The 20481-nt window shown below is 39.9% G+C and overlaps 3 protein-coding genes across 9 annotated transcripts; all 3 read left to right on the top strand.

Annotated features, from left to right (window-relative positions):
• Positions 1-536: 536 nt before the first annotated feature.
• matn3a (matrilin 3a) lies at positions 537-6630 on the top strand. Of its 7 annotated transcripts, XM_061051889.1 has the most exons (8): positions 545-764; positions 2089-2589; positions 3729-4304; positions 5133-5258; positions 5407-5427; positions 5620-5718; positions 5878-5947; positions 6043-6630. In XM_061051889.1, the coding sequence occupies exons 1-7, from the start codon at positions 575-577 to the stop codon at positions 5931-5933; spliced, it is 1569 nt and encodes a 522-aa protein (XP_060907872.1). In that variant the 5' UTR covers positions 545-574; the 3' UTR covers positions 5934-5947; positions 6043-6630. The 7 variants fall into 7 exon arrangements, with proteins under 7 accessions (XP_060907877.1, XP_060907878.1, XP_060907872.1 ...); XM_061051894.1 differs by lacking the exon at positions 3729-4304 and having other exon boundaries at positions 537-764; XM_061051890.1 differs by lacking the exon at positions 5407-5427.
• A 4215-nt stretch (positions 6631-10845) lies between these two features.
• On the top strand, positions 10846-13604 carry ttc32 (tetratricopeptide repeat domain 32). Its single transcript, XM_061051888.1, has 3 exons — positions 10846-11019; positions 11231-11397; positions 12386-13604. The coding sequence occupies exons 1-3, from the start codon at positions 10904-10906 to the stop codon at positions 12511-12513; spliced, it is 411 nt and encodes a 136-aa protein (XP_060907871.1). The 5' UTR covers positions 10846-10903; the 3' UTR covers positions 12514-13604.
• A 653-nt stretch (positions 13605-14257) lies between these two features.
• LOC132984874 (uncharacterized) lies at positions 14258-19762 on the top strand. The gene is made up of 21 exons (XM_061051886.1): positions 14258-14421; positions 14491-14573; positions 14653-14748; positions 14836-14960; positions 15368-15511; positions 15613-15696; positions 15784-15936; positions 16016-16112; positions 16187-16404; positions 16492-16648; positions 16729-16937; positions 17032-17149; positions 17233-17432; positions 17500-17614; positions 17693-17862; positions 17937-18055; positions 18143-18273; positions 18356-18545; positions 19235-19376; positions 19455-19584; positions 19666-19762. The coding sequence occupies exons 1-21, from the start codon at positions 14402-14404 to the stop codon at positions 19731-19733; spliced, it is 2769 nt and encodes a 922-aa protein (XP_060907869.1). The 5' UTR covers positions 14258-14401; the 3' UTR covers positions 19734-19762.
• The last annotated feature ends 719 nt before the right edge of the window (positions 19763-20481 follow it).

Below are 20481 nucleotides of genomic sequence, written 5' to 3'. Positions count from 1 at the left end.
TGCCTTGACATAGAAGGACCTTAATTTACTAGTGAGGACAGGTTTTTTACTTAATTTGTTTTTTAAAAAAAAGCTATTATAGGTGATACACATCCTGTGATTTGAAGTGTACAGCTGTAGGGTAAGCTGATTCCAGCATCTTTAGTCTCAACCTTTTTAAATTAGACTTCACTTTTACTCCAGCTGATACTTTGTGGAAAGTCTCTTAACACCTTTAAACCTCAGGGGGAATAACTTATTTAGCGCACTAAAACAATAGGTATTAATGAATGAAATGTTACTAATCTAACTATAGTGTAGGCTGCAGCTTTGCAAGTAAGAAATATTAAAACGGGACGAATAAGAAGAAAAATAAACTTGTAACTGAGTAGGCTAATAAGGGCTGTAATGTCCCTTTGTGGTCCTCTGAATGGTTTTCCACACCGTGACCTGCAGGTCATGTCCCGGCTCTGGATTGGCCGAACGGTTTGACGCGTTGCACCGGCAGCCCCTCATATATGGAGGCGGTAAGACCCCCACTGAGTTGTACAAGACCCTGTGAGGCTGACAGTCACCCCGGAGAGCAGATCACACCATGAGGACCCTGAGAGCAGATATGATGAAGTCTTTCCTATGGAGCCTCTTGTACTGCGGCTCACTGCTGCTGTCTGACGTGAGGGCCACGTACCACCTCAGTGCAGGAGACCCTCACCTGTTGGCCGCACAGAGCCACGCACAGAGCAGACTTAATGGCAGACCACCATTCAGGACCATCAACCCAGCAAGTAAGTGTCACTGAAAACACTGTTTAGTTTTCTAAAACAAAGTTGTAGCTAGATATGGAAGACACATTTCCTCAATTATGCCAGGCCTACTGCTACAGTTTTAAGGTATACACCTACATGAATGTCACTTTATATTTATGCGTCACTACATTAAAAAAAAATCTGTATTTTTTTACTCCACTTATTTCACATGACAGTCGTGGATTCTGGTGACTTTTCAAATTTAGGGTTAACATAAGCACAGTGTAGCCTATAATAAGTTTATTTTAGCGTTTTGCAAAAATACATTGAAAATGCACGATTGGCTTCAAGAACAATATTTACCTGTACGTGGTTTCCAACGTTACATACGTTAGAGTTACTACCTGTTTCACAAAAAAATAGTTGAGAAAAGTCAATAGACGATTTGCAATGCAAGACCTGTACTTGTAATTGAGTATTGTCGTTGTATTTTTTTTTTTTTTTTTTTAGTTTTAAAACTTGTGAACCTCTAAAATGCAAACAGAATTCAAAGTAGATATTGTCAAAACTGTCATTTTTTTTCATTGTATAGTTTCAGGCTATAGATACACATTCAAAGTGGATGTGCTCACTTCATTATTTAATTTTTGGTAGTTTAGTTGGAAAAAATGAATCATTCTGTATGAGCTTGCCTTTGTGCAACCTTATTCTAAAAATAAGTGGAGGAAAAAGTAGAACCTTTCCCTGTGTAATGTAATCAAGTTAAAGTATAAAGTATAAGTGAGGTTAAAGGGATGGAAGTGTTAAACTTGGCCGGTACAGTGAAACTGCGAATGGCTCATTAAATCAGTTATGTGTGATTGATTGTGTGGCATTTCATACCAAATATTGTTTTAAATGTGGTATAGAAATTTGACTTTTGACTTGAATAAGCTGCTTTCCATTAACAGTGAACAGTAGAGATCTTTTTCTACAATAAGGATTTGCAGAATATATTGCAGACAAGTCATTTTAATTCAGTCTTCTTGACATTAAAGATATCATTCATAAGGACATTGCTGGTTTAAACAATGATTTATTAAACGGTATTTATCCAGCAGTGTAATGCCAGAGTTTTACTCTGCTCTGGAAAAAGAAATGCATGAAAAATTTAAATCTTTACTGGATGTTTCACAAGCACTCGACAGGATAATCCAGCTTGTTGCAAACACACCAGCTGGCTGAACTTACACTCATGCTTCAACTAATAATTTGTCTGTGTCTCAAGAAAGCAAAAGTTGTTTATTTCAACACAACTTTCCAGTTTACCTGCTTTCATCCTACTAATGTTTTCTATCACTTCTCCTTTCTGGTGGGCCTGTAGTTCACAGAAGTGACTACACGTATAGAGGAGGGTATCACTACCACTACCAGCCACCCAGGATCCCTCCACCGGTATTGTTCCAACCCCTTCCTCTATCTCCTCCAGTGACTTACCACAGACCTTCAGTCCCCATGCCCCGCTATCACCACAGATTTAAAGGGCCAGTGTTACCACACATGCACCACATATACAAAGGTTTATCTCCACCTGTATCACGCCATCCTCATCAAAGGCTCAAAGGCCATTTCCACTACAAAGTAAAAGGTCCATGCCCAGAAAAGTCAGACCCAACAGTACCAACACCACCTGTGCTACTCCCCCCCACAATCCCTCCAACTCTACCAGAGCCAACAGTGCTGCCAACTCAGCCAGAAACTACAGAGGCACCGCTGACAACCGTCATGCCAGTGTTGGTGACCACTGTGGAGACCACCGCTCCTGTGACGCAACCGGTCAGTACCCAAAGCGGCTTCATCACCACCGTCAGTCCTGTGGAGACAGGTAGAAATATTACCAGTTAGGTTTGCTTTCCAACCCAAACACTGCTCCTCAATGCTTACCACGTTAGATCTGTTTGTTTTACCATCAAAAAGAATACAAAGAAAAGAAACACCACCAAAGCCAATCATTGTTTTAAGTAAAGAAATAAGTCAACCCTTTTGTGAAATAAACAAATTCTATTTTTTTAAGAGGTAAGGAAGTAAGGAACGATCATCGTCTCATATATATATCTCATATATATGCTTTCATCCAGATAAAACCACTTTAACATCCAGCTGTACATGTAAGATTTATTTTAGAGAAATTAAATGTGGAAACAATGTCTTTACATACAATGACTTTTTTTAATGAAGAATTCAATTGTTTCAGTTTTTGAGTAGTGGAAAAAGTGGAAATTCAATCTTTCTTACAACTGTCTTGTTTATTTTATTTGTTATTATTATTTTATTTTACACCAGCTGAAGTGTAAATAGGCCACATAGGGATTGCATGGGGTAACACGCTGCCTTTTGCAATACATTTGTGGCGGCTTGAGGTGTAAGGTGCTTATTTCAATCCATCCAAAGTCTGAACAAAGTCTGAATTTACATGTCTCAAGAATTTGAGCTAAAACTTGAAATAACTTTGAAATATGAGTTTCAAGCTTTAAATGAGACCAAGCTTGAACTGATCTATTTGTGCAAATTACGAGCAGAGTCACTATTTTTAACTAAACAGCAGAAATGTAGTTTAGTTGTGCAGCGTGTGTGTATGTGATTTGTGTTGTGGGGTCCTACCACTGTCTCCAACTTCAGGTGGGATGTCACTCTTTATGTGTGGGCATCGAGCATCCTTTTCTTTCAAGATAATGGGGGAAAAAAAGGATACAAGTGATGAAAATGGAAAAAGTCTGATGACACTGAAATGACACAGTACAAACTATGGCATACTGTATAATTTCAGTAGAACTACAAACTTTCATTTGACCACTGCAGTGATGCACAATACTGTCCTTGTGTCACCTTTGGAGCGTATATTGTGCATCCCTAAGTGTCCTGTGTTTTGTTCCTGAATGTTAACTTCGCCCCTCTAACTGTGACAGTGAAACAAGCTTGAATAATGAACTGGACTTAATCTGCTATGGTTTGGTTGATCACCAGAGACAGACTCTCAGTGCAGGAGCCGTCCCCTGGACCTGGTCTTCATCATCGACAGCTCTCGCAGTGTGCGTCCTGTTGAGTTTGAGAAGGTGAAGATATTCCTGGCCGACATGGTTGATACCTTGGACGTGGGCGGAGAGGCCACCAGAGTGGCTGTGGTCAACTATGCCAGCACGGTGAAGATCGAGTTCCTGCTCAAAGACTATGGCAACAAACCCGACATGAAGAAAGCCATCTCCCGCATTGAACCCCTGGCGGCTGGCACCATGACCGGCCTCGCCATCAAGACGGCCATGAATGAAGCCTTCACAGAGCAGTCCGGAGCCCGGCCGCGCTCCAGGAACATCTCCAAGGTGGGAATCATCGTGACAGACGGGAGACCCCAGGACCAGGTGGAGGAAGTGTCCGCAGCAGCTCGGGCTTCAGGCATCGAGATCTACGCTGTGGGCGTTGACCGTGCCGACATGCGCTCCCTGCAGCAGATGGCGAGCATCCCCCTGGAGGACCACGTCTTCTACGTGGAGACCTACGGCGTTATTGAGAAACTCACCTCCAAGTTCAGGGAGACGCTGTGCGGTAGGACAAAGAGACCCACGAGACCCTTTTCCCACCATTAACCCTAGTTCTAGTTCCTCGGTAAGGGGCACCTACAGTCTACAGGGGGGTTTTGCTGCACAGTTCGGATCAGTTACTTTGTTATTGGTGAATTATAAACTTTGAAATATGAGGGAAATACCAGATGCTCTCAACCCCCACATGGACTGCAGATGTCGGCACTAGAACCTGCTCGTGTAGTTGCCAAACTAAACAAGGGTAAAGTCTTGGGGCCACACAGCCCTAAACTTTCAGCTTCATTTTTTAAAGCAAAGATTTAAAGGCCTATTGATGACTGTTCATATGTTGTGCAATCAGTTATAAGGCACTATGCCATTTTTGTAACATATTTCCAATGTTTCAGAATCAGTCCGACGTTTGTCTTATCTTGTGAAATAACTTGTCCATGTTACTGTCTTTGCTGTTGTACTCAAGGTTTCTGTGTGTTGTCCAACACACAGTGACCCTAAGCAGTTTGCAAAATCACCTTGGCTGAGATGTGGTGAAGGCTGAAGTTCTCCACTACAAATAACATGTGGTCGAGCACAAACGCAGAAGAAGAGCTTGCGAGTATCATTTATTGAACTTGAACAGGCAAAACAATGTATTAAAATTGGAACCAAAACTGGCTGCAGCATTGAAAAATAGAACATATTTTTGCATTTATCCTCCATTAGAAATAGAGGTTAAGTAGATGTTTGCAATTTGCAGAGCACACCTTACCTTCAACTAACTACCTATTTGTACTATGTTGTATGCTAGCACATGAAACCGTTTTAATACCCTGTTTTTATCCCCGTCTTATTGCAGGTTTGGACCCCTGTGCCATGGGAAATGACTGCCAACACATTTGTGTCAACAGCAATGCCTCCTATTACTGCCAGTGCCGGGATGGTTTTATCTTGAATGCAGACAAGAAAACATGTTCCCTGAAACGTAAGGGTGTACTGTATAGATTTTTGCAGCAAATGTTGATGTGTTTTTTGATATTGATGCTCAAAAAGAAATGTACAGTGTGTGTTTGGCTTCATAACGTCACCTCAAACTGATGCATGACTTTGCTATTATTCTCTGTTGACTGTAGCATTTGTTGGACAATTATCAGGTAATATTATCAAATTTGATTCTTTACATCTTCTTTTTTGTTGATAAATGTGTTTCCCAATGTGCTTCTTTTTTGTTCAAGCTTTACTTCTTTTCCATCCCAGTTGGAAAAAGTAAAGTGGGTGTTTTTTCTGTGTGTGCTCTCTACATGATCTTGCCACTCTGATGTGAAATGTCTTTCTCCTGGGGAAAGAGGTGAAGGTGGAGGTGGTGGTGGATCCCTGTAAATGTGAAGCCAGGCTGGTTTTCCAGAAGAAGACGCAGGCTGCCATCGAGCAGCTCACAGCCAAACATATCCTTCCTGTTGTTTCAGATGGAACACATTTTCTGCAGCACATTTCACTGAGGTCACTTATTCCTACCAGCATGTCGTGTATATGTTTAAAGAGACATATACCACCCGTTTTTCATTTAAGTGTTCCTGTAAATGTGTTTCCTTGACTGATCTCACTGGTCGCTGTGTCTGGGAGAATAGAGCATCTGGAGAACACGGTGGGCCGTGCTTAAAGCTGGACGTAATGGTAGGTGTCGACAGCTTTCTCTCTGGGATGTTTTGTAGTTAAATGACCTTCTATCAACCGTTCACTTTGACCTTTTGTTTATTTACTTCCTGCAGGGACAGCTAGATGGTTTGCTTCCTGTTATCCACTCTCCCATCACGACCGGATTGGACATCAACCTCAGATGGTGTCATGCTCAAGCCTCAAGTTATTGACTCTTGAGTAAAGAGTTAAAATGTATACAGTTCATTATGTTTTTTATTAATATTAAATGAAATGTTTTGAAACTGCTGTAAAGGCAACCTACACTATTTGAGTAACGTGATGTAAAATAATGAACCCAAGAATAAGAGCATTATTTCCATTTCTTTTGTAATGTTGCATGTATATGTTTTGTACTATTTGTTCTATATTGTATATAGTAGTTTTGTCATATAAGCTATATTCAGTAACATATTATAATTGAAGAATGACTTCATGCTCTGAGCATTTAACCAATTATCAGTTAACTGTATGTCATATGTTTGCATATTCTCTTTATCATATAATCTCTGTTGTAGTTTTAACTATGAAGATTTATATTGTTACAAGTTGTATTGTGTGTTATGGATGATGAATGTTAAACTTATATGTCCAAACATCCTTGTTAAGAAAATGTGACCACAGGAATCGGACAATAAAACGAAATAATAAATAAAAGAAAACATTTGTTTTTGCTTTTCTTTTCTGTTTTTATCTACACGGTTATACTGATAATATGTGTCCAGATAGCATTTACCAACCATGTATGTCCAACTGTAATGTATTATATTCTTTTTCATTCATTTGTAAAGGTGTTTTGATTAAAAAAAAGTAACACAACAGAACTGCAATAAATCATTCTTTAACATTTCATTCTATCAAGTCTCAAAAATAACATGTAATTAAAAAGTCATCATCACATAATGACTAGCCGTCTGGTGCAACACAGTCGTACATGGATGAAGTTTGAATTTATGTCCCCCACACCCTAATTTGGTGTGGGTCAGATTTAGAGGGGCCAGTTCCATAAGCTGACCACACCACAGCTAACATCAGTAGAAATATCACTCTGTAATATACATGCATGTCATGCCCCATGCATTCATTGTGAAAAACAATTAGAACCAGCTACTTACAAGACGAGCACTTTGTAGAGAGGAAATAACAGGAAGTGGATTCATTAAATGTCTATTGCTTTAAAAATGATAAAGACTAAATCTAATTTAGTCTTGCTTAGTTTTAACTTTTTACTTCTAATAGCAGAAACTTTCACCTATTAAAGATGTTCAAATGTATTTGTATGTGAAGAAGAAACTTTTTTTTGTCTTTACTACGGCCTACTTTATTTCTGATCATTCTTGTCGACCCCTTAAAAACTTATAAATACATATTCCCATGTTTTTTTTATTAAATACTTTGAGTAGCTTTGTAGGGGTCCTCTGAGAGAAGAAAATATTGCTGGGCACTTGAATGTATTTGGGAGATTCAACATACCATCTAAAATGTGTTTCTGTAGATACAAAGAGGCATTATATCCATCTTTCTTATGTAACTGTAAGTTTTAATGTCTGGTATGTATTTCTGTGTCAATATAGAAAGGTAAATATGATAGTCGGGCTCTGACATTTCTATTAACAATGTGTTATAATTTACTCCTGCTTCTCAAAAACATTCAAATCCTTCTGATATGTGAGGTCAGGGGACGATCAGTACTTGACTTTTAACCCTTTTAAAAAAAAAATTGAAGATTTTATTTTTGGGCTTTTTGTTCCTTTAGTGGATAGACAGGACAGTGGATAGAGTCGTAAATCAGGGCGAGAGAGTGGGGAATGACATGCGGGAGGGGGGCCACAGGTGGGAGGTGAACCTGGGCCATCCGCTTGAGACGACAGCCTCCATACATACACTTTAAACCCTTTTAACCCTTTTACTATAAAGCTGGATTAAAGTCAAATATGTATGAAAGCTCTAAATATATCTGTTTTGGATGGTAATATATATATATATATATAATATATGTAAAAAAAAAACAAAAAAAACCTCACCTACACCCCATCTGTGTCTTCCCTGTTATCACCCTCATGTCTATTTGACACCTTCATTATAGCAAAGAAAAAAAACATCAACAGACGGGGTCACGGTGCAACCTCTGGCATATTTGCCTGAATAACAGAGCTCCACTGTCTGCTCCGTCTGTGTGAGGCAGAGAGTCAACACGTCAACGTTTACCCCGAGTCTGGTCAGACTTCCTTTAACCAGACAGCTGTTTTATGTTTGTTTGCTATTTCAGGGGCTTTCATGGTTACCACACACACACACACACACACACACACACACACACACGTCCGGTCAGAGAGGTGAGCCCACCAGTGTTTCAAGAAAAGAAGATGAATGAGACTCACACACCTCCGAGAAGTGGAAAAAGACACATAAACTTTAGTGCATAGAGTCCCCGTCAGGCAGGGAAACTTTCAACAATATCTCAGAACAGCGTCACAGTCGACTATTTCATCAATAACTGTGTTTTTGTACGAGTATAAGGGGCAGACGTTTTATACACTGGACAATCCCCCCCCCCCCACAAAAAAAAACCTCACTAAAGACTTCCCCTGTGTCGAGGAAGGTTTAAGTAAACACGAGCGGTTGCACAAAAGTGACAGTCCAAAAAGAAAACAACATTTCAGAACAACATTTAGTAAACTGCATTTCATAAAAACATTACATTCAATGACAACTTTACACAAACACAACACCATCTCTGATTAGAGAAAAGGTGGTTTAGCGTAATACTTGAAAAGTTGCACGATAAGACGAGAAAGGTTGGATGTTAGACTGATGAAGCGAGTAAGTAAGTAAAAGTTTATTTATATAGCACCTTTCAAGAGCAGACGTCACAAACTGCTTCACAATAAAACAAAAACAGAATACAAACAGTCACGTAAAATCAAATGCAGACGGATCAAACAAAGGCAAGTCTGAACCGATGGGTATTTAGCTGCTTTTTTAAAAGTGTCCACAGAGGTCAAGGCTCTCGGGGCAAGACAGTTCAAAAGTTTAGATGCCACAACCTCAAAGGCACAGTCTCCTTTGGTTTTTAGCCTTGTGCGAGGAACAACCAGCTTACCTGTTTGATGTAAAGACACACAAAAAAAGAAACACATTCCAGAAATACACTGCCATACTTATATGTGCTCGGTTGCAATGCTGCTTTTTGTCCTCCTTTGGGACCCAAGAAAGAGCACCAGGTCAACCAGCACTGAGGTTTCCCTTTTACAATGATGTCGAGATACAAAAATGCACCATTACAGCAATACATAGTAAGAAGTAATAAGGGCTCGGTTCTGTTTGAGGAGAGGACCCCTTTGGATTAGGGTCTGTAATGGATGTTAGGCCTGGTTCTGCTCTGCCAAAGTGGACTTTAATACTTTGTGTTGATTCTGTCGGCAAACAGCAACTTTAAAGGAGCAAGAGGAGCTGCTGAAGGTAGGAGTAAATACTTTGGGATTAGACGTTGACATGCCAAAATAAATCTTTGAAGACTTTCTTACACTTAATGGCTGACTGTGTGCTTCCTTGATAATAAATAATAATAATGCATTTTATTTATAAGCGCTTTTAAAAACTCAAAGACATTTTACAATGGTTAACACATAAAGAATAGCACAGAAGGACAGACTAACGGACATCGCAGTATTACAAACAAATCATAAAGATAACAACATAAAGGTAAACTACAGAAAACAGAAAATACATCACAATCATACATTAAAAGCTTGTTTAAAGAGGTGAGTTTTGATAAGTGATTTGAAAGTAGGAGGGTCGGTGCAGTGTTGAATGTGTGTGGGAACATGTATATAAGTTCCTAAGGTTTTTGGATGGAGGTACTTCCTGATCCATGCAATGTAAAGGCCCGCAGCTAACCTATACCCCCAGGTTGTATGTTATTGCGATTTTCTCAGCAGTCTCAAAAGGCAGTGTGCTAAATATTTTTTCTCCGGGTCAAACTGGTCTCTGTTTGATCTATTTCCACTGGTCCACACAGTCTGGAGGTAAATGGGCCACAAAAGGGAAGCCTGTGCATAGCTATAGTGACCTCTACTTCCTTAAGGTGTCGTTTTTTACCAAGGCTGTTGACTTTATGACCTTGGAGATTGTTTGAAATTTTCTCACCAGTTTGGTTATAAGCTTCCTTCTTGTTGTATATTTACTGCAGCAAGTGTCAATATTGTCCTTGAACTGCAGCAACATATGTTTGAGTCTGTAACCCCGGGACATCCTTTCACTGAAATACATGAAATGCAAATCCATTTTCAACTTAAAAAAAGCTTTTTGCTGATCAAATGTGTAAATCAAACTATTTTTGAATTGCATCCACACAGTACTTGCATTGATAACGGCCTTGTTTTAAAATGATCTGATTCAAGTCTGACTCTTGCAGTTGTAATAACAACAAATCTGTTAGTTTTAACAAATGTTTATTTTTGTTACAATTCTACAAATTAATAAAAATGACAAGAATTCAAAACTAAAATCAATAATATTAAAAAACTGTTGTTCCACACACAATAACAGAAATTTAGGCAAATTAAAATATTGCCTATTTATGAATAGGAAAAAGTTTTTCGTTGTTTGAGTAAAAGGTTACATTAAAAAAGTCATAATTATGAGATAATAAAGTCGAAATGTAAAAAAAATGTACGTAGCATTGACTGACTTTTTATCTCATAATTTTGACTTTATTATTTTCATTTTCATTTTTTTAACTGGCGGAAATGGGCTTCCATATACTCCTATTAATTTTAAACAAATCAAGCATTTATCTATTACAGACTATGATTTTAATATGTCGATACGCCACGCCCACTAAGGACGCACTCAATCATGATTGGACGTCATGTTTTTGACGTCACATCCGCAGGTGAAAAAAAAACAAACAAACCAAGCAGAATTTGAACCATGGAGGACAAATACACCAAAATACTTGAACATGCTCAGTCCGAGTTCAAAAAACAAAATTACAAACAGGCGGAGGAACTGTTCACGAAGTTTATCTCTTCCTGCTCACAGCACAGGTACCCGTTATCCTTTGTGGAAGAGTAAAAACGTGCTAAAGTCATTAGCTGAGCTAGGTAGTGTTACAACACATTTTGTAACCCTGTCAAATCCGTGACTCGCCTTCTCCTCAGCTGGTCACAAACGTTTACATATCTTTTTCTTTCTTCAGTGTCACTAACCTTTACCAAATGTTTTATATCAGACTATTTAACTGTGATATCTCCGCAGGGAATGTGAAGCGAGTAATCTGGCCACTGCCTTTAACAACCGCGGACAAATAAAGTATCTCCGGGTGGATTTTCATGAAGCAGTAGAGGACTACACTTCCGCAATAAAAGTTGACAGCAGTTTTGAAACGCCTTTCTACAACAGAGGGCTCATCCACTATAGATTAGGTAAGGATCCTGCAAAAACACAACTGAGACAACTTTTCTGTCATAAATTCTAAACTCATGCTGTGCTGCGATATTTTGCCATTTTTGTCTCATTATTTATTCAATTTCAACTTGAAATACTCAAAAAAACTCTCATATTACTCATATTTTTATAATCACAGGCTGAATGACCTTGTTACTCTAAATGAAAAATACAGGTCAACTCTACAACCACTCTCACACCAATGAGGGAGTATGTTTTTTATTCAGTTTTAAAAGTGTTCATTATCTCTACAGAAGAATTGGAGAGAATGAGCTAATCCTCTAGTTAAGGTATTGAAGCTGTTTTATCACCCACATTATTGCCCAAGACCTTATTAGCACTTTCCCCCTATATAAACAAATCTGTAAGTTTGGTTAATGGTGGGACCGTCTAGTTAAGTCATGGCTATGAAATCAAAATTTGGACGGTTCAAAGTCACATTACAAAGAACCAAAAACACTCAAATATACAGTATATTAGCAAACACATTTTCCTCAAAAATATTAATTAAATAATAAATTAAAGATTTATTTTTGGGTTTTTTGTGCCTTTAATGGATAGATAGGACAGTGGATAGAGTCTGAAATCAGGGAGAGAGGCCACAGGTGGGAGGCGAGCCCGGGCCGCCCACTTGAGACGACAGCCTCCATACATGGGGCGAGCGCACTAACCACTGCGCCACCAGCGCCCCTATATGAAAACACAACACAATCAAGGTGCATCTTGTTCAAATAAATCCTGGTTCATTCAGTGTATTTGTTACAGTTGCTGTTGGGACTGTCGTGAGGTTATATGTGATGATCCTCTGTGTGTGTTCCTTCCTACTACACTAGATGGAGCTGTGCGTTTACTTTACTAATGCTGCCCAGAAAACAGAACTGCTGACTCCAGCCAAACTCTTTTTGCATACTATGACAAATCACAAGAACACTTACTATGTTTTCACCCTTTGTTTTAATCTGACAGGTTTCTTTGATGACGCTAAGAGTGACTTCCAGCAAGCTTTAAAGATTAATCCAGATTTTGAAGATGCAAAAGTGAGCCTGCAACAGACACTTCTGGACCAGCAGGACAAAATCAACAGAGGATACTGACAAACGCATACACTGCAGAGTGCTTGTTTATATATCCTGAAATGTGAGACGATGCTAATTGTCAGTTAACGCTGATTACTGTCCAGTTGTGTCACATAATATGTTGGTTTTTTTTTTATCTGAGAATGAGCAGTTTTTGTTTTTTTTAAAGATATCATTGTGGAAAGTCCTCTAAAGTGAGGCATAAACTATTATAAACAGTTTGCAATCACACCTTTGAAAACCACATGATCATTTTAACAACACTCGATGGCGGCCTGCGTCTTCTTCTGGAAAAAACCAGCTCGGCCTCATGTAGAAATGGACGTCTTACTGGATGAGCTGAGACATTTACCTGGATTGATGTCACTGTGCAAGTCTGAAACTACACGGTGCAGACTGAGAGACTTCCAGCTTAGCAGGTAAAATGATGAGCTTGTGTTTTACTGTGAGTAATAAAAACACTGGATTAGTTTAGTGGATATAAAACAAACCCTAATTAACTGCTCACATAGAGTAATGATACAGGAGGCTCTCAGCTGCAGAGGAACACATTCTCTGTCTTATATTGAACCTTTGACACAAAATGTAGCTCCCGTGAGAAGTTTTTAGATTGTTATGAAATAGACTTTTAGTAACACTGATGTCTCTTTAAGACCTACATAAGCGAACATGACCATCAGCGACAAGCTCAGTACCTCCTTATGTAACCTCTTTATCTGGGTTGCTGTCAGACAGGTGAGTTACGGCACACTTCAGGAAACAACTTTTGTTGACACAGATGCACAGTGAGTGACGTGTTTAAATCTGATTTTGTTCCATCAGTAAACACTCCTTACACATGGGCAGTACAAGATCAGCGGAAGATAAAAGATACCACTTTGTCTATCGGGGCGCCACAATTGTCACAAAGTTGCTTGAAGGAGCTTTTAGTCTTTTTGTAAGACGGTGTAATTCAAGAGAAATCAGTTGTACTACAACTTCACACATTATAATAAAATGTACGCCTGTTTGAGCAGAAACACCAAGTAGCTTTGAGCTGGCAGGAATTGCAGAGACGATCACTGTTATTTTCAAACCATATATAAAACGAATTAAACCTATATCCTTTGGTTTTTTGTTTAGTTTACTCAAAGGTTTGATTCACTGCACCTTGTACCGTCTGCCATAATCATTTCAGACATATTATTTCGATGGAAGCCCTCATTTTATCAAAATGTTTTTCTCTAAAGAGAACTATTAACAGCTACTGCAAATTCTGGCTTATTAATGAATCTCGAATGTCCAGTAATTTATCGAGATAACAGAATATTTGATATAAGTTTGAAATCTGGCCGTACATGCTTAGGTAGCTGTTATAACACAATGCTTTACACAATCATTTCCCCCTAAAAAAAACCATCTCTGACGTGATCATTCTCAGGGTAGATCAACGTGATCATGACGTTTGTGTGTACACCAATTTTTTTTTAGATTGTTTTTCATGAATCGGAGACACAAAACTTAAAAGTAGTTTTGTTCCGGACAGCTTCTGAAAAGGTTTACTTGACCCACTGCTGCATGGATTTTTCCAAAAATCTAATGTGTATGTATGTATGTATGTATATATTTTTGTCACGAGCAATAAATTATTTAAATGATACAAGTTTTGATTGTGCTGTTTTCTGCCCTCATACATCTCTCTCATACAAAACTACATGTGAGGTGGGTGGAGCATCACTGATGAGCCTCACCTGTGCAGTGTCATTAGGGATATAAAAAACACCTGGGGAATGCTCAGTTAAGCAGTTATCCCTTCACTTCAGAGTTGGTTTTTTGGTTGGTGTGTGCTGGCGTTTCAGTGCCAATTTCTGATAGTGACTGGATTCCTGCAGGTTTTTTTTCCCTTTGGCTGTATTGAGACTGCAACATGAGGCGACTTGGGAACATGTAAGTTTAGTTAAATGTTTCTTTGTGACTGTTTCATTGTTTTAATGTTACTAAATGTTGGGTTTTTTGTTTAAGTTTGTTATGGAACTTGCTGGCTGCAGTTACCATCCTGGGGCAAGCAAGGCCAAATACGAAGCAAAAGTTGCACTCAAGTAAGGCTTCATTCATATGGAATAAGTTTCCATAAATCACCGTTTTAAGTAATGTAACCTCAGCCTTTTCTTCAAACAGACAGTGGATTAAAGTCTGACTGTGTGGGGAATGTCATGAGGCTGTCGTTGGACAAAGCGCTCGCAGTGGGAAACCAGCTCGAGGTGGAAGCCCTCAGTGAGTGTGAAATCCGCTTTCACTGAGCAGATTGGTTAATCACTGGAAGAGGTGATCCCAGTCAAGTTTTCCTTTTTTTATTTCCAGATGGCACCAATCAAATTGTGTTGACACCCAACCTGGCTGCTCAGTGTGGCTACAGCATGGAGTCTGACCCGTGGGGCAACACCAGAATTTATACCTCACTGATGGCCTGCTACGTGGACAACAAAGTATGACCTACTGGAGTCTTTCAATGAGAATTTTTCGGGACATTGTTGTGGTTTTTCTGTCATCAATGTGTATTTGGTCCATAAATACCAGCGTTTCTCTGAAAAGTTACCACTTGAAACCAAAACTTCAATGAGGGTTGTAATTTCAGCTTTTCTAGTCTACAGACCAGTTAAAAGACATGTTGCATTTCCATAAAAGACAGAGATATGCAAGTCTGCAACTAAAAGTACTGAATGTCCCTGATAAATGCTGAACGGTCCTCGGATATTAACTTTACCTAGATGGAACAGACAGATGTAGCTTGAACCTCGAACTTAACAAATTGCTCTTTTTAACTCTTATTTCCTAGATGGTTTCATTGTTAATTTCTCACCTCATGCACTTCCATTTGTACTTTTCTTTCAAGGACGATACAACATTTAACATTGGCCTGAGACTCAAAATGTACAGCGAGAGTCCTTCAGACGTGGTTAGTCATGATGTGACGCAGGCCTGCAGCTACACTCGATGGGCCTCTAGAGAGATTCTCTGCGACCGGAACTTCATGGAAGTATGTCACTTCAACTTAATACTTGCTACCATCTTATTTGTGGTGACAAATTAAAGCACCATTTCCTTTTCGCTCTCTTTTATTTTTATTTTTTATGAAAGGTGTCAAACTTCATTGCTACACCTGATGCTGACGCTCAGGGGGAAACTCAGGAAGACAACTCAAAGATGAACACTGTCCCTGAAGTAAAAACATTAATTCATTACATTACAATAATTGCACCATTTGGCAACTCTTCAATTGAAATAATTGTGTATTTTTCTCCCTTCAAGGCCTCTGGTATCTGGAAGATGACTTTTTATGCTCCCGAGCCAGTGTCTATGGTGCTGAAGGAGGCTGAACAAGCTGGCTATGGTGCCATGATGACTTCCAGCCGCCTGGTTGTGCGAAGCCCGTACAACACAGCCGAGACTTACTCGGAGGATGTAAGCAAAACTGCTCGGCACTCGTATTTTAATTGGGTTTTTTCCTCCTTGTATAAGTCATTGTATACTCTATATTTAGGTGGCTAGAGTCCCAATGGAAGTTTTCAGGGTGAGCGCTTACTACAAAGTGCCCCATGGTCTGAATGTGATAAACTTGGCAGCAGCTTGTCCCACAGGTGAGTCTCAAGTAACATAAAATGCAACAAATGGGTTGTTGGACAGTGAACTTAACAGTCTTCTTTGGTAACAGGTGGCGTCCTCTTCACCGAGGATGGAATCTCTTGGCACGTGCCTCGCAAAGTGACTCCTCTGATAGACGGTGCCTTTAAAATCATAGAAATGCACATGGGTATCAATGGGCAGCGGCTGGATAAATCTCAGATGGCCAAACTGGGGTACACACTAAGCACTACAGACTACCACATCATCATTGTGATCCCAGTGGGCTCACCCGATGGTTACTACAAGGTTTGAGGAAGTCTCTAGATTCCATATGCAAGATTTCAGTCACTGGTCCATTTGCATGTTTTATTGAAATGCCATGAATAATTGCAGAGCCATGCCCCAGATTACCAGTACCACATCACATACTCTGTGGAGCCCATGCTGGAGGTGCTGTGGAGGGCCGACAGCACCCAAGAGGACACCAGATATAAGGTTTTGTTCCCCATTACCACCCCGTTGATGCCCCGACCTCCCCACTTCAAAGACAGTGAGTCCCATTTCTTAGCTGCCAGACTTCTTAATTTCAAGCTCTAGGACGTGGTTAACCATCCCTTTTTTCTCGTTCAGATACTGTCCCAGAGGACCGCGTGTTCATGGTACACGTAGGAACCTTCCTTCATGATGTGGTGTTGACGAACATCACATTCTCCACTGGGGTGCTCACTGTTGAGGAATGCAATGGAAGAGGATTTACTGTCCATGAGCACAGCTTCCCCAATGGAACCAAGAGCTACTCTCTGAAAGTGTCCTTTGACGCTGATGTTGTCGTACAACACGTATGCAAAATCTTACTCCCTTTAGCCAGTGTTTGGTCTGCTTTTTGTCTTGCTTTCAGTGGCATATCTGAGCTTTTTTTCCTGATTACTACAGAATCCTGAGCCCTTGGTTACAAACTACTTCCTCCCTCTGGTCTTTGGGTTCATCATTCTGCCTGAAGGAACGCCATTTGCCCATCCAGTGGATGTACAGGCAACTCTGCAGGATGTTGGTGAGCTCATTGACTTGATTGACTTACCATCGAGGCTTTTACCCAACGGAAATAATTTGTAAGAAAATCTCATTTGGTTTTAGTGCTACCAACGGTCACTGGCAACTGCGACGAGAACTTGTTTTACATCAGTGTGGCATATGGAAACCAAGGACTCAACTTCGAGACCATGGTTGGACCGCGACAACTTACTGCTGATTTGGCTGAAGACTACAGGTATCACGAGAACGGCACACACTTCAGCCTGATAGTGCCGTACACTGCCAAGGGCACAACGTTCGAGGTAGGGGTACATACTGGAAAATGTCAACATTACATGTCTGCTTTGGGTAACTTATTTCATCTTACAGCAACTGACATCAGATTCACTCAGAGCCAGGCTTGACATGCTGCTTTTCGATCCGATCAACAACTGGGTGCTGGCGGATCTTTACCTGGCCTGCAACTTCCCGACGACGACAACCGGTAAGATGTTGCGACTTCTAGTGTATTCTGCTCTCCTAATAGATAAAAGAACATGTTCATGATATATTTTCTCTTTAGAGTGCTACTCAAATGGAACCATGACCGCTCTGGCTGTCAAGGTGGAATCGGTTCCCAACCTAAACCCCAGTTTGCTGACTCTCAGGGATGACTCGTGCAAACCGACGTTTAGCGACGATCGCTTTGCATATTTCTCCTTCAGCGTTGATTCCTGTGGGACCACCAGAACCGTAAGTTCAATGAAAACTAAATTCTAGATATTAAAGCACCATTTTACAAATGTGTTAATGCAAAAAAATTTCAGTTCTTGGGCAACTACATGCTGTATGAAAACGAGATTGGCCTCTACTACAATAATGACGACAAGAAGCAAAACTACAACCAAGGAGTAGCCAACACATCACCAATTGATCCCGATTACAAGTAGGTGGACTGTTCCTCTGTTTTATCCTCATGAACCATCTGATGTTGTGTTTCTTGAAGTTAAGCACACTTCTACATATTCTCTAGGCAAACCATTTCCTGCTACTATATGGTCAATGGCACTCAGAGCGTTGCATTCAACTACAAACCCGGAAGCAATGAGCCTGCAGCAGAGATCGGTTTAGGCCAGCTGCTGGTGCAAATGAAGCTAGCTCATGGTAAAACTGAATTTGACTAAATTGAAATTGCTCATCTTGTTCCATAGTAGGTGCATTAACACTTTACTGTCTTCTTCTCCAGATTCTTCATACAAGCTCTTCTACAAAGCGGACGATTTTCCAGTGGTCGGTGTTTTGAGAGAGCCTCTGTTTTTCGAGGTGGAGCTGATGAAGTCGAATGACCCGCAGTTGGACCTCAGCCTGGAGAACTGTTGGGCCACGCTGCATGAAGACAGGCTGTCTCTGCCTAGCTGGGACATTATTGTGGATAGGTAATGTACTGCATAACAAAACCTCTTTAGTTACTTTGCAAAATGTATGCCCTGGGGGAAATTTGCTTATGACAGGGTATTAAAAAAAGACATCAGACATGTGCTGTCATCAATGTGGGGAACTTGAGAAGTGTAAAACATTAAGCACTGAGTTGTTTAAAATCTTTGTTGATTGCATGTCAGAACCTATACTTGTCAATTTCATAATGACAGGGAAAAATGTTACTGAAAAGTTCTTTGTTCAAATAAATGAGTCATCACAACCCAGATACTTTTAAGATTTATTTTTTGTAGAGATGAGTCAGATCAGGGAGCGAGTGGGGCATGACATGCAGGAAAGGAGGCACAGGTTGGATTTAACCTGGGCTGCCCACTTAGAGGACTACAGCCTCTGTACATGGGGTGCAAGCACTAACAATGCCCCCAGAGTCTACTTGTCTGTTTTATTTTCATTTAAAAACTTGAGCCAGAAACTCTTACTTTTTACACTTGTTTAAGTACTTCAACAGTTACACAATGCTGTGTTCTTACAGATGCAAATACCAATCCAGTGCTTGGGGATTGGACAGGTTTCCATACTGACTGTCCTGTTTTTGTGATATTTGAAAGAGATGCAAATACCAAATTAAATCCCATATTCATGGGTTAAAAAGCTGCTATGATGCGTTCAACTTCTCTACTTCTACTAGCTGTGAGAATCATGATGACAGCTATGTCACACTCTTCCACCCTGTTGTGAGCGACTCCAGGATTACAATCCCATCCCACGTCAAACGCTTCTCCATAAAGATGTTCACCTTCACTCGAGATGAAGCAGTTCTGAAAGACGAGGTACAAATGGAGTCAAAATGAGCCAGCTCTTGGTCAGCTGCATGTTGCTCTGCTTAATAAATCCATCTCGGTCCACAGATTTATGTCCACTGTGATGCAGTGATTTGTGATGTAGACAGCCGAGCTGATGGATCCTGCGGAGGACAGTGTGTGCAAACTGCAGAAGAGAATACCTCCAGGCATCAAGGGATTAAAGGAGTAAAAAGACGTGAGTTTCAGTGCTTTACATAAGAGTGAAATGTTTTGAAGTCCATGTGCAGACACTGATTAACACTCTTCTTGTTTCCAGAAAAAAGAAGTACAGACTCCGAACATCACAGACAGCTCTCCTCTGGACCCATCATTCTGTTTAAATGATTCAAAACTCTGAAAATAAAGAAAGTGTTCTTAACTCTTTGGTTACTTCGTTTTTGATCCCTGCATGAAAGGACTTCATTAATATAGCAACAGGGCTTAAAGTGACAAAGGGGGAAAAAAAGAAACTTAAAAATTCTGAAGAAAAAACAATAACTACAACAGCAACAAACACTTAAAATAAATATAATAAATTCATAATATATCGAAGTAACTTCTGTTCAAATTATGTTAGCTACACATATTCAAGAAAATGATTAGGTCAATACTGAACAATTAAAGTCCTCAGCTCTGCATGCATACAAGATCAATGATAAGTATATTACATGTAATTGAAGGTTGGAAAGCTGAGTAACTGTAATGAATGTCTGCATAGGCCCTGAGGTTTTGGGAAAGCTGTTTCCATTGTGTACTTGCTCTCCCCTAGTAGCTCTAAGTGTCCTGAGGACTTGATCCAAAATATGGCCTACACTGTACTTGAACTTTTAAGACTCTGGGGTTAAGTGAGGATGTATTTATCTTTAAACATTTCCAGATTTGCCTGGTCAAATATCCTCCCCTACCTGAAGACCAGGTTCATGGGAATTTTGTTGTTTCTGAAATTATTTCTGTTGGAATCTGTAGCATTAAGACTGTCCAGGATAATCCCCATCTTGGAGTTGTTTTGTCTTGAACTTGACCAAAAATAGTCACTGATAGGGTGCAGGTTTGGCCCTGTGGTAAGGCTTCAGTCCAGAGCTTGAGTCCAACC

The sequence above is a fragment of the Labrus mixtus genome, chromosome 12 (genome assembly GCF_963584025.1).
Source record: "Labrus mixtus chromosome 12, fLabMix1.1, whole genome shotgun sequence".
In the NCBI taxonomy this organism is placed as follows: Eukaryota; Metazoa; Chordata; class Actinopteri; order Labriformes; family Labridae; genus Labrus; species Labrus mixtus.
Note: the sequence above shows the minus strand (reverse complement) of the source record. Positions and strands in the feature narration are given on the sequence as shown.

Bases quoted from the DNA above. Each gene is read 5' to 3' on its own strand.
- LOC132984874 (XM_061051886.1), top strand. From the start codon at position 14,402: ATGAGGCGACTTGGGAACAT. The intron at 17,150-17,232 runs GTGAGCTCATTG...ATTTGGTTTTAG, and splicing joins GGCAACTCTGCAGGATGTTG to TGCTACCAACGGTCACTGGC. The intron at 17,433-17,499 runs GTAGGGGTACAT...TTCATCTTACAG, and splicing joins CCAAGGGCACAACGTTCGAG to CAACTGACATCAGATTCACT.
- matn3a (XM_061051889.1), top strand. From the start codon at position 575: ATGAGGACCCTGAGAGCAGATATGATGAAGTCTTTCCTATGGAGCCTC. The intron at 4,305-5,132 runs GTAGGACAAAGA...GTCTTATTGCAG, and splicing joins GTTCAGGGAGACGCTGTGCG to GTTTGGACCCCTGTGCCATG. The intron at 5,428-5,619 runs GTAATATTATCA...TCCTGGGGAAAG, and splicing joins ATTTGTTGGACAATTATCAG to AGGTGAAGGTGGAGGTGGTG.
- ttc32 (XM_061051888.1), top strand. From the start codon at position 10,904: ATGGAGGACAAATACACCAAAATACTTGAACATGCTCAGTCCGAGTTC. The intron at 11,020-11,230 runs GTACCCGTTATC...ATATCTCCGCAG, and splicing joins TCTTCCTGCTCACAGCACAG to GGAATGTGAAGCGAGTAATC. The intron at 11,398-12,385 runs GTAAGGATCCTG...TTAATCTGACAG, and splicing joins GCTCATCCACTATAGATTAG to GTTTCTTTGATGACGCTAAG.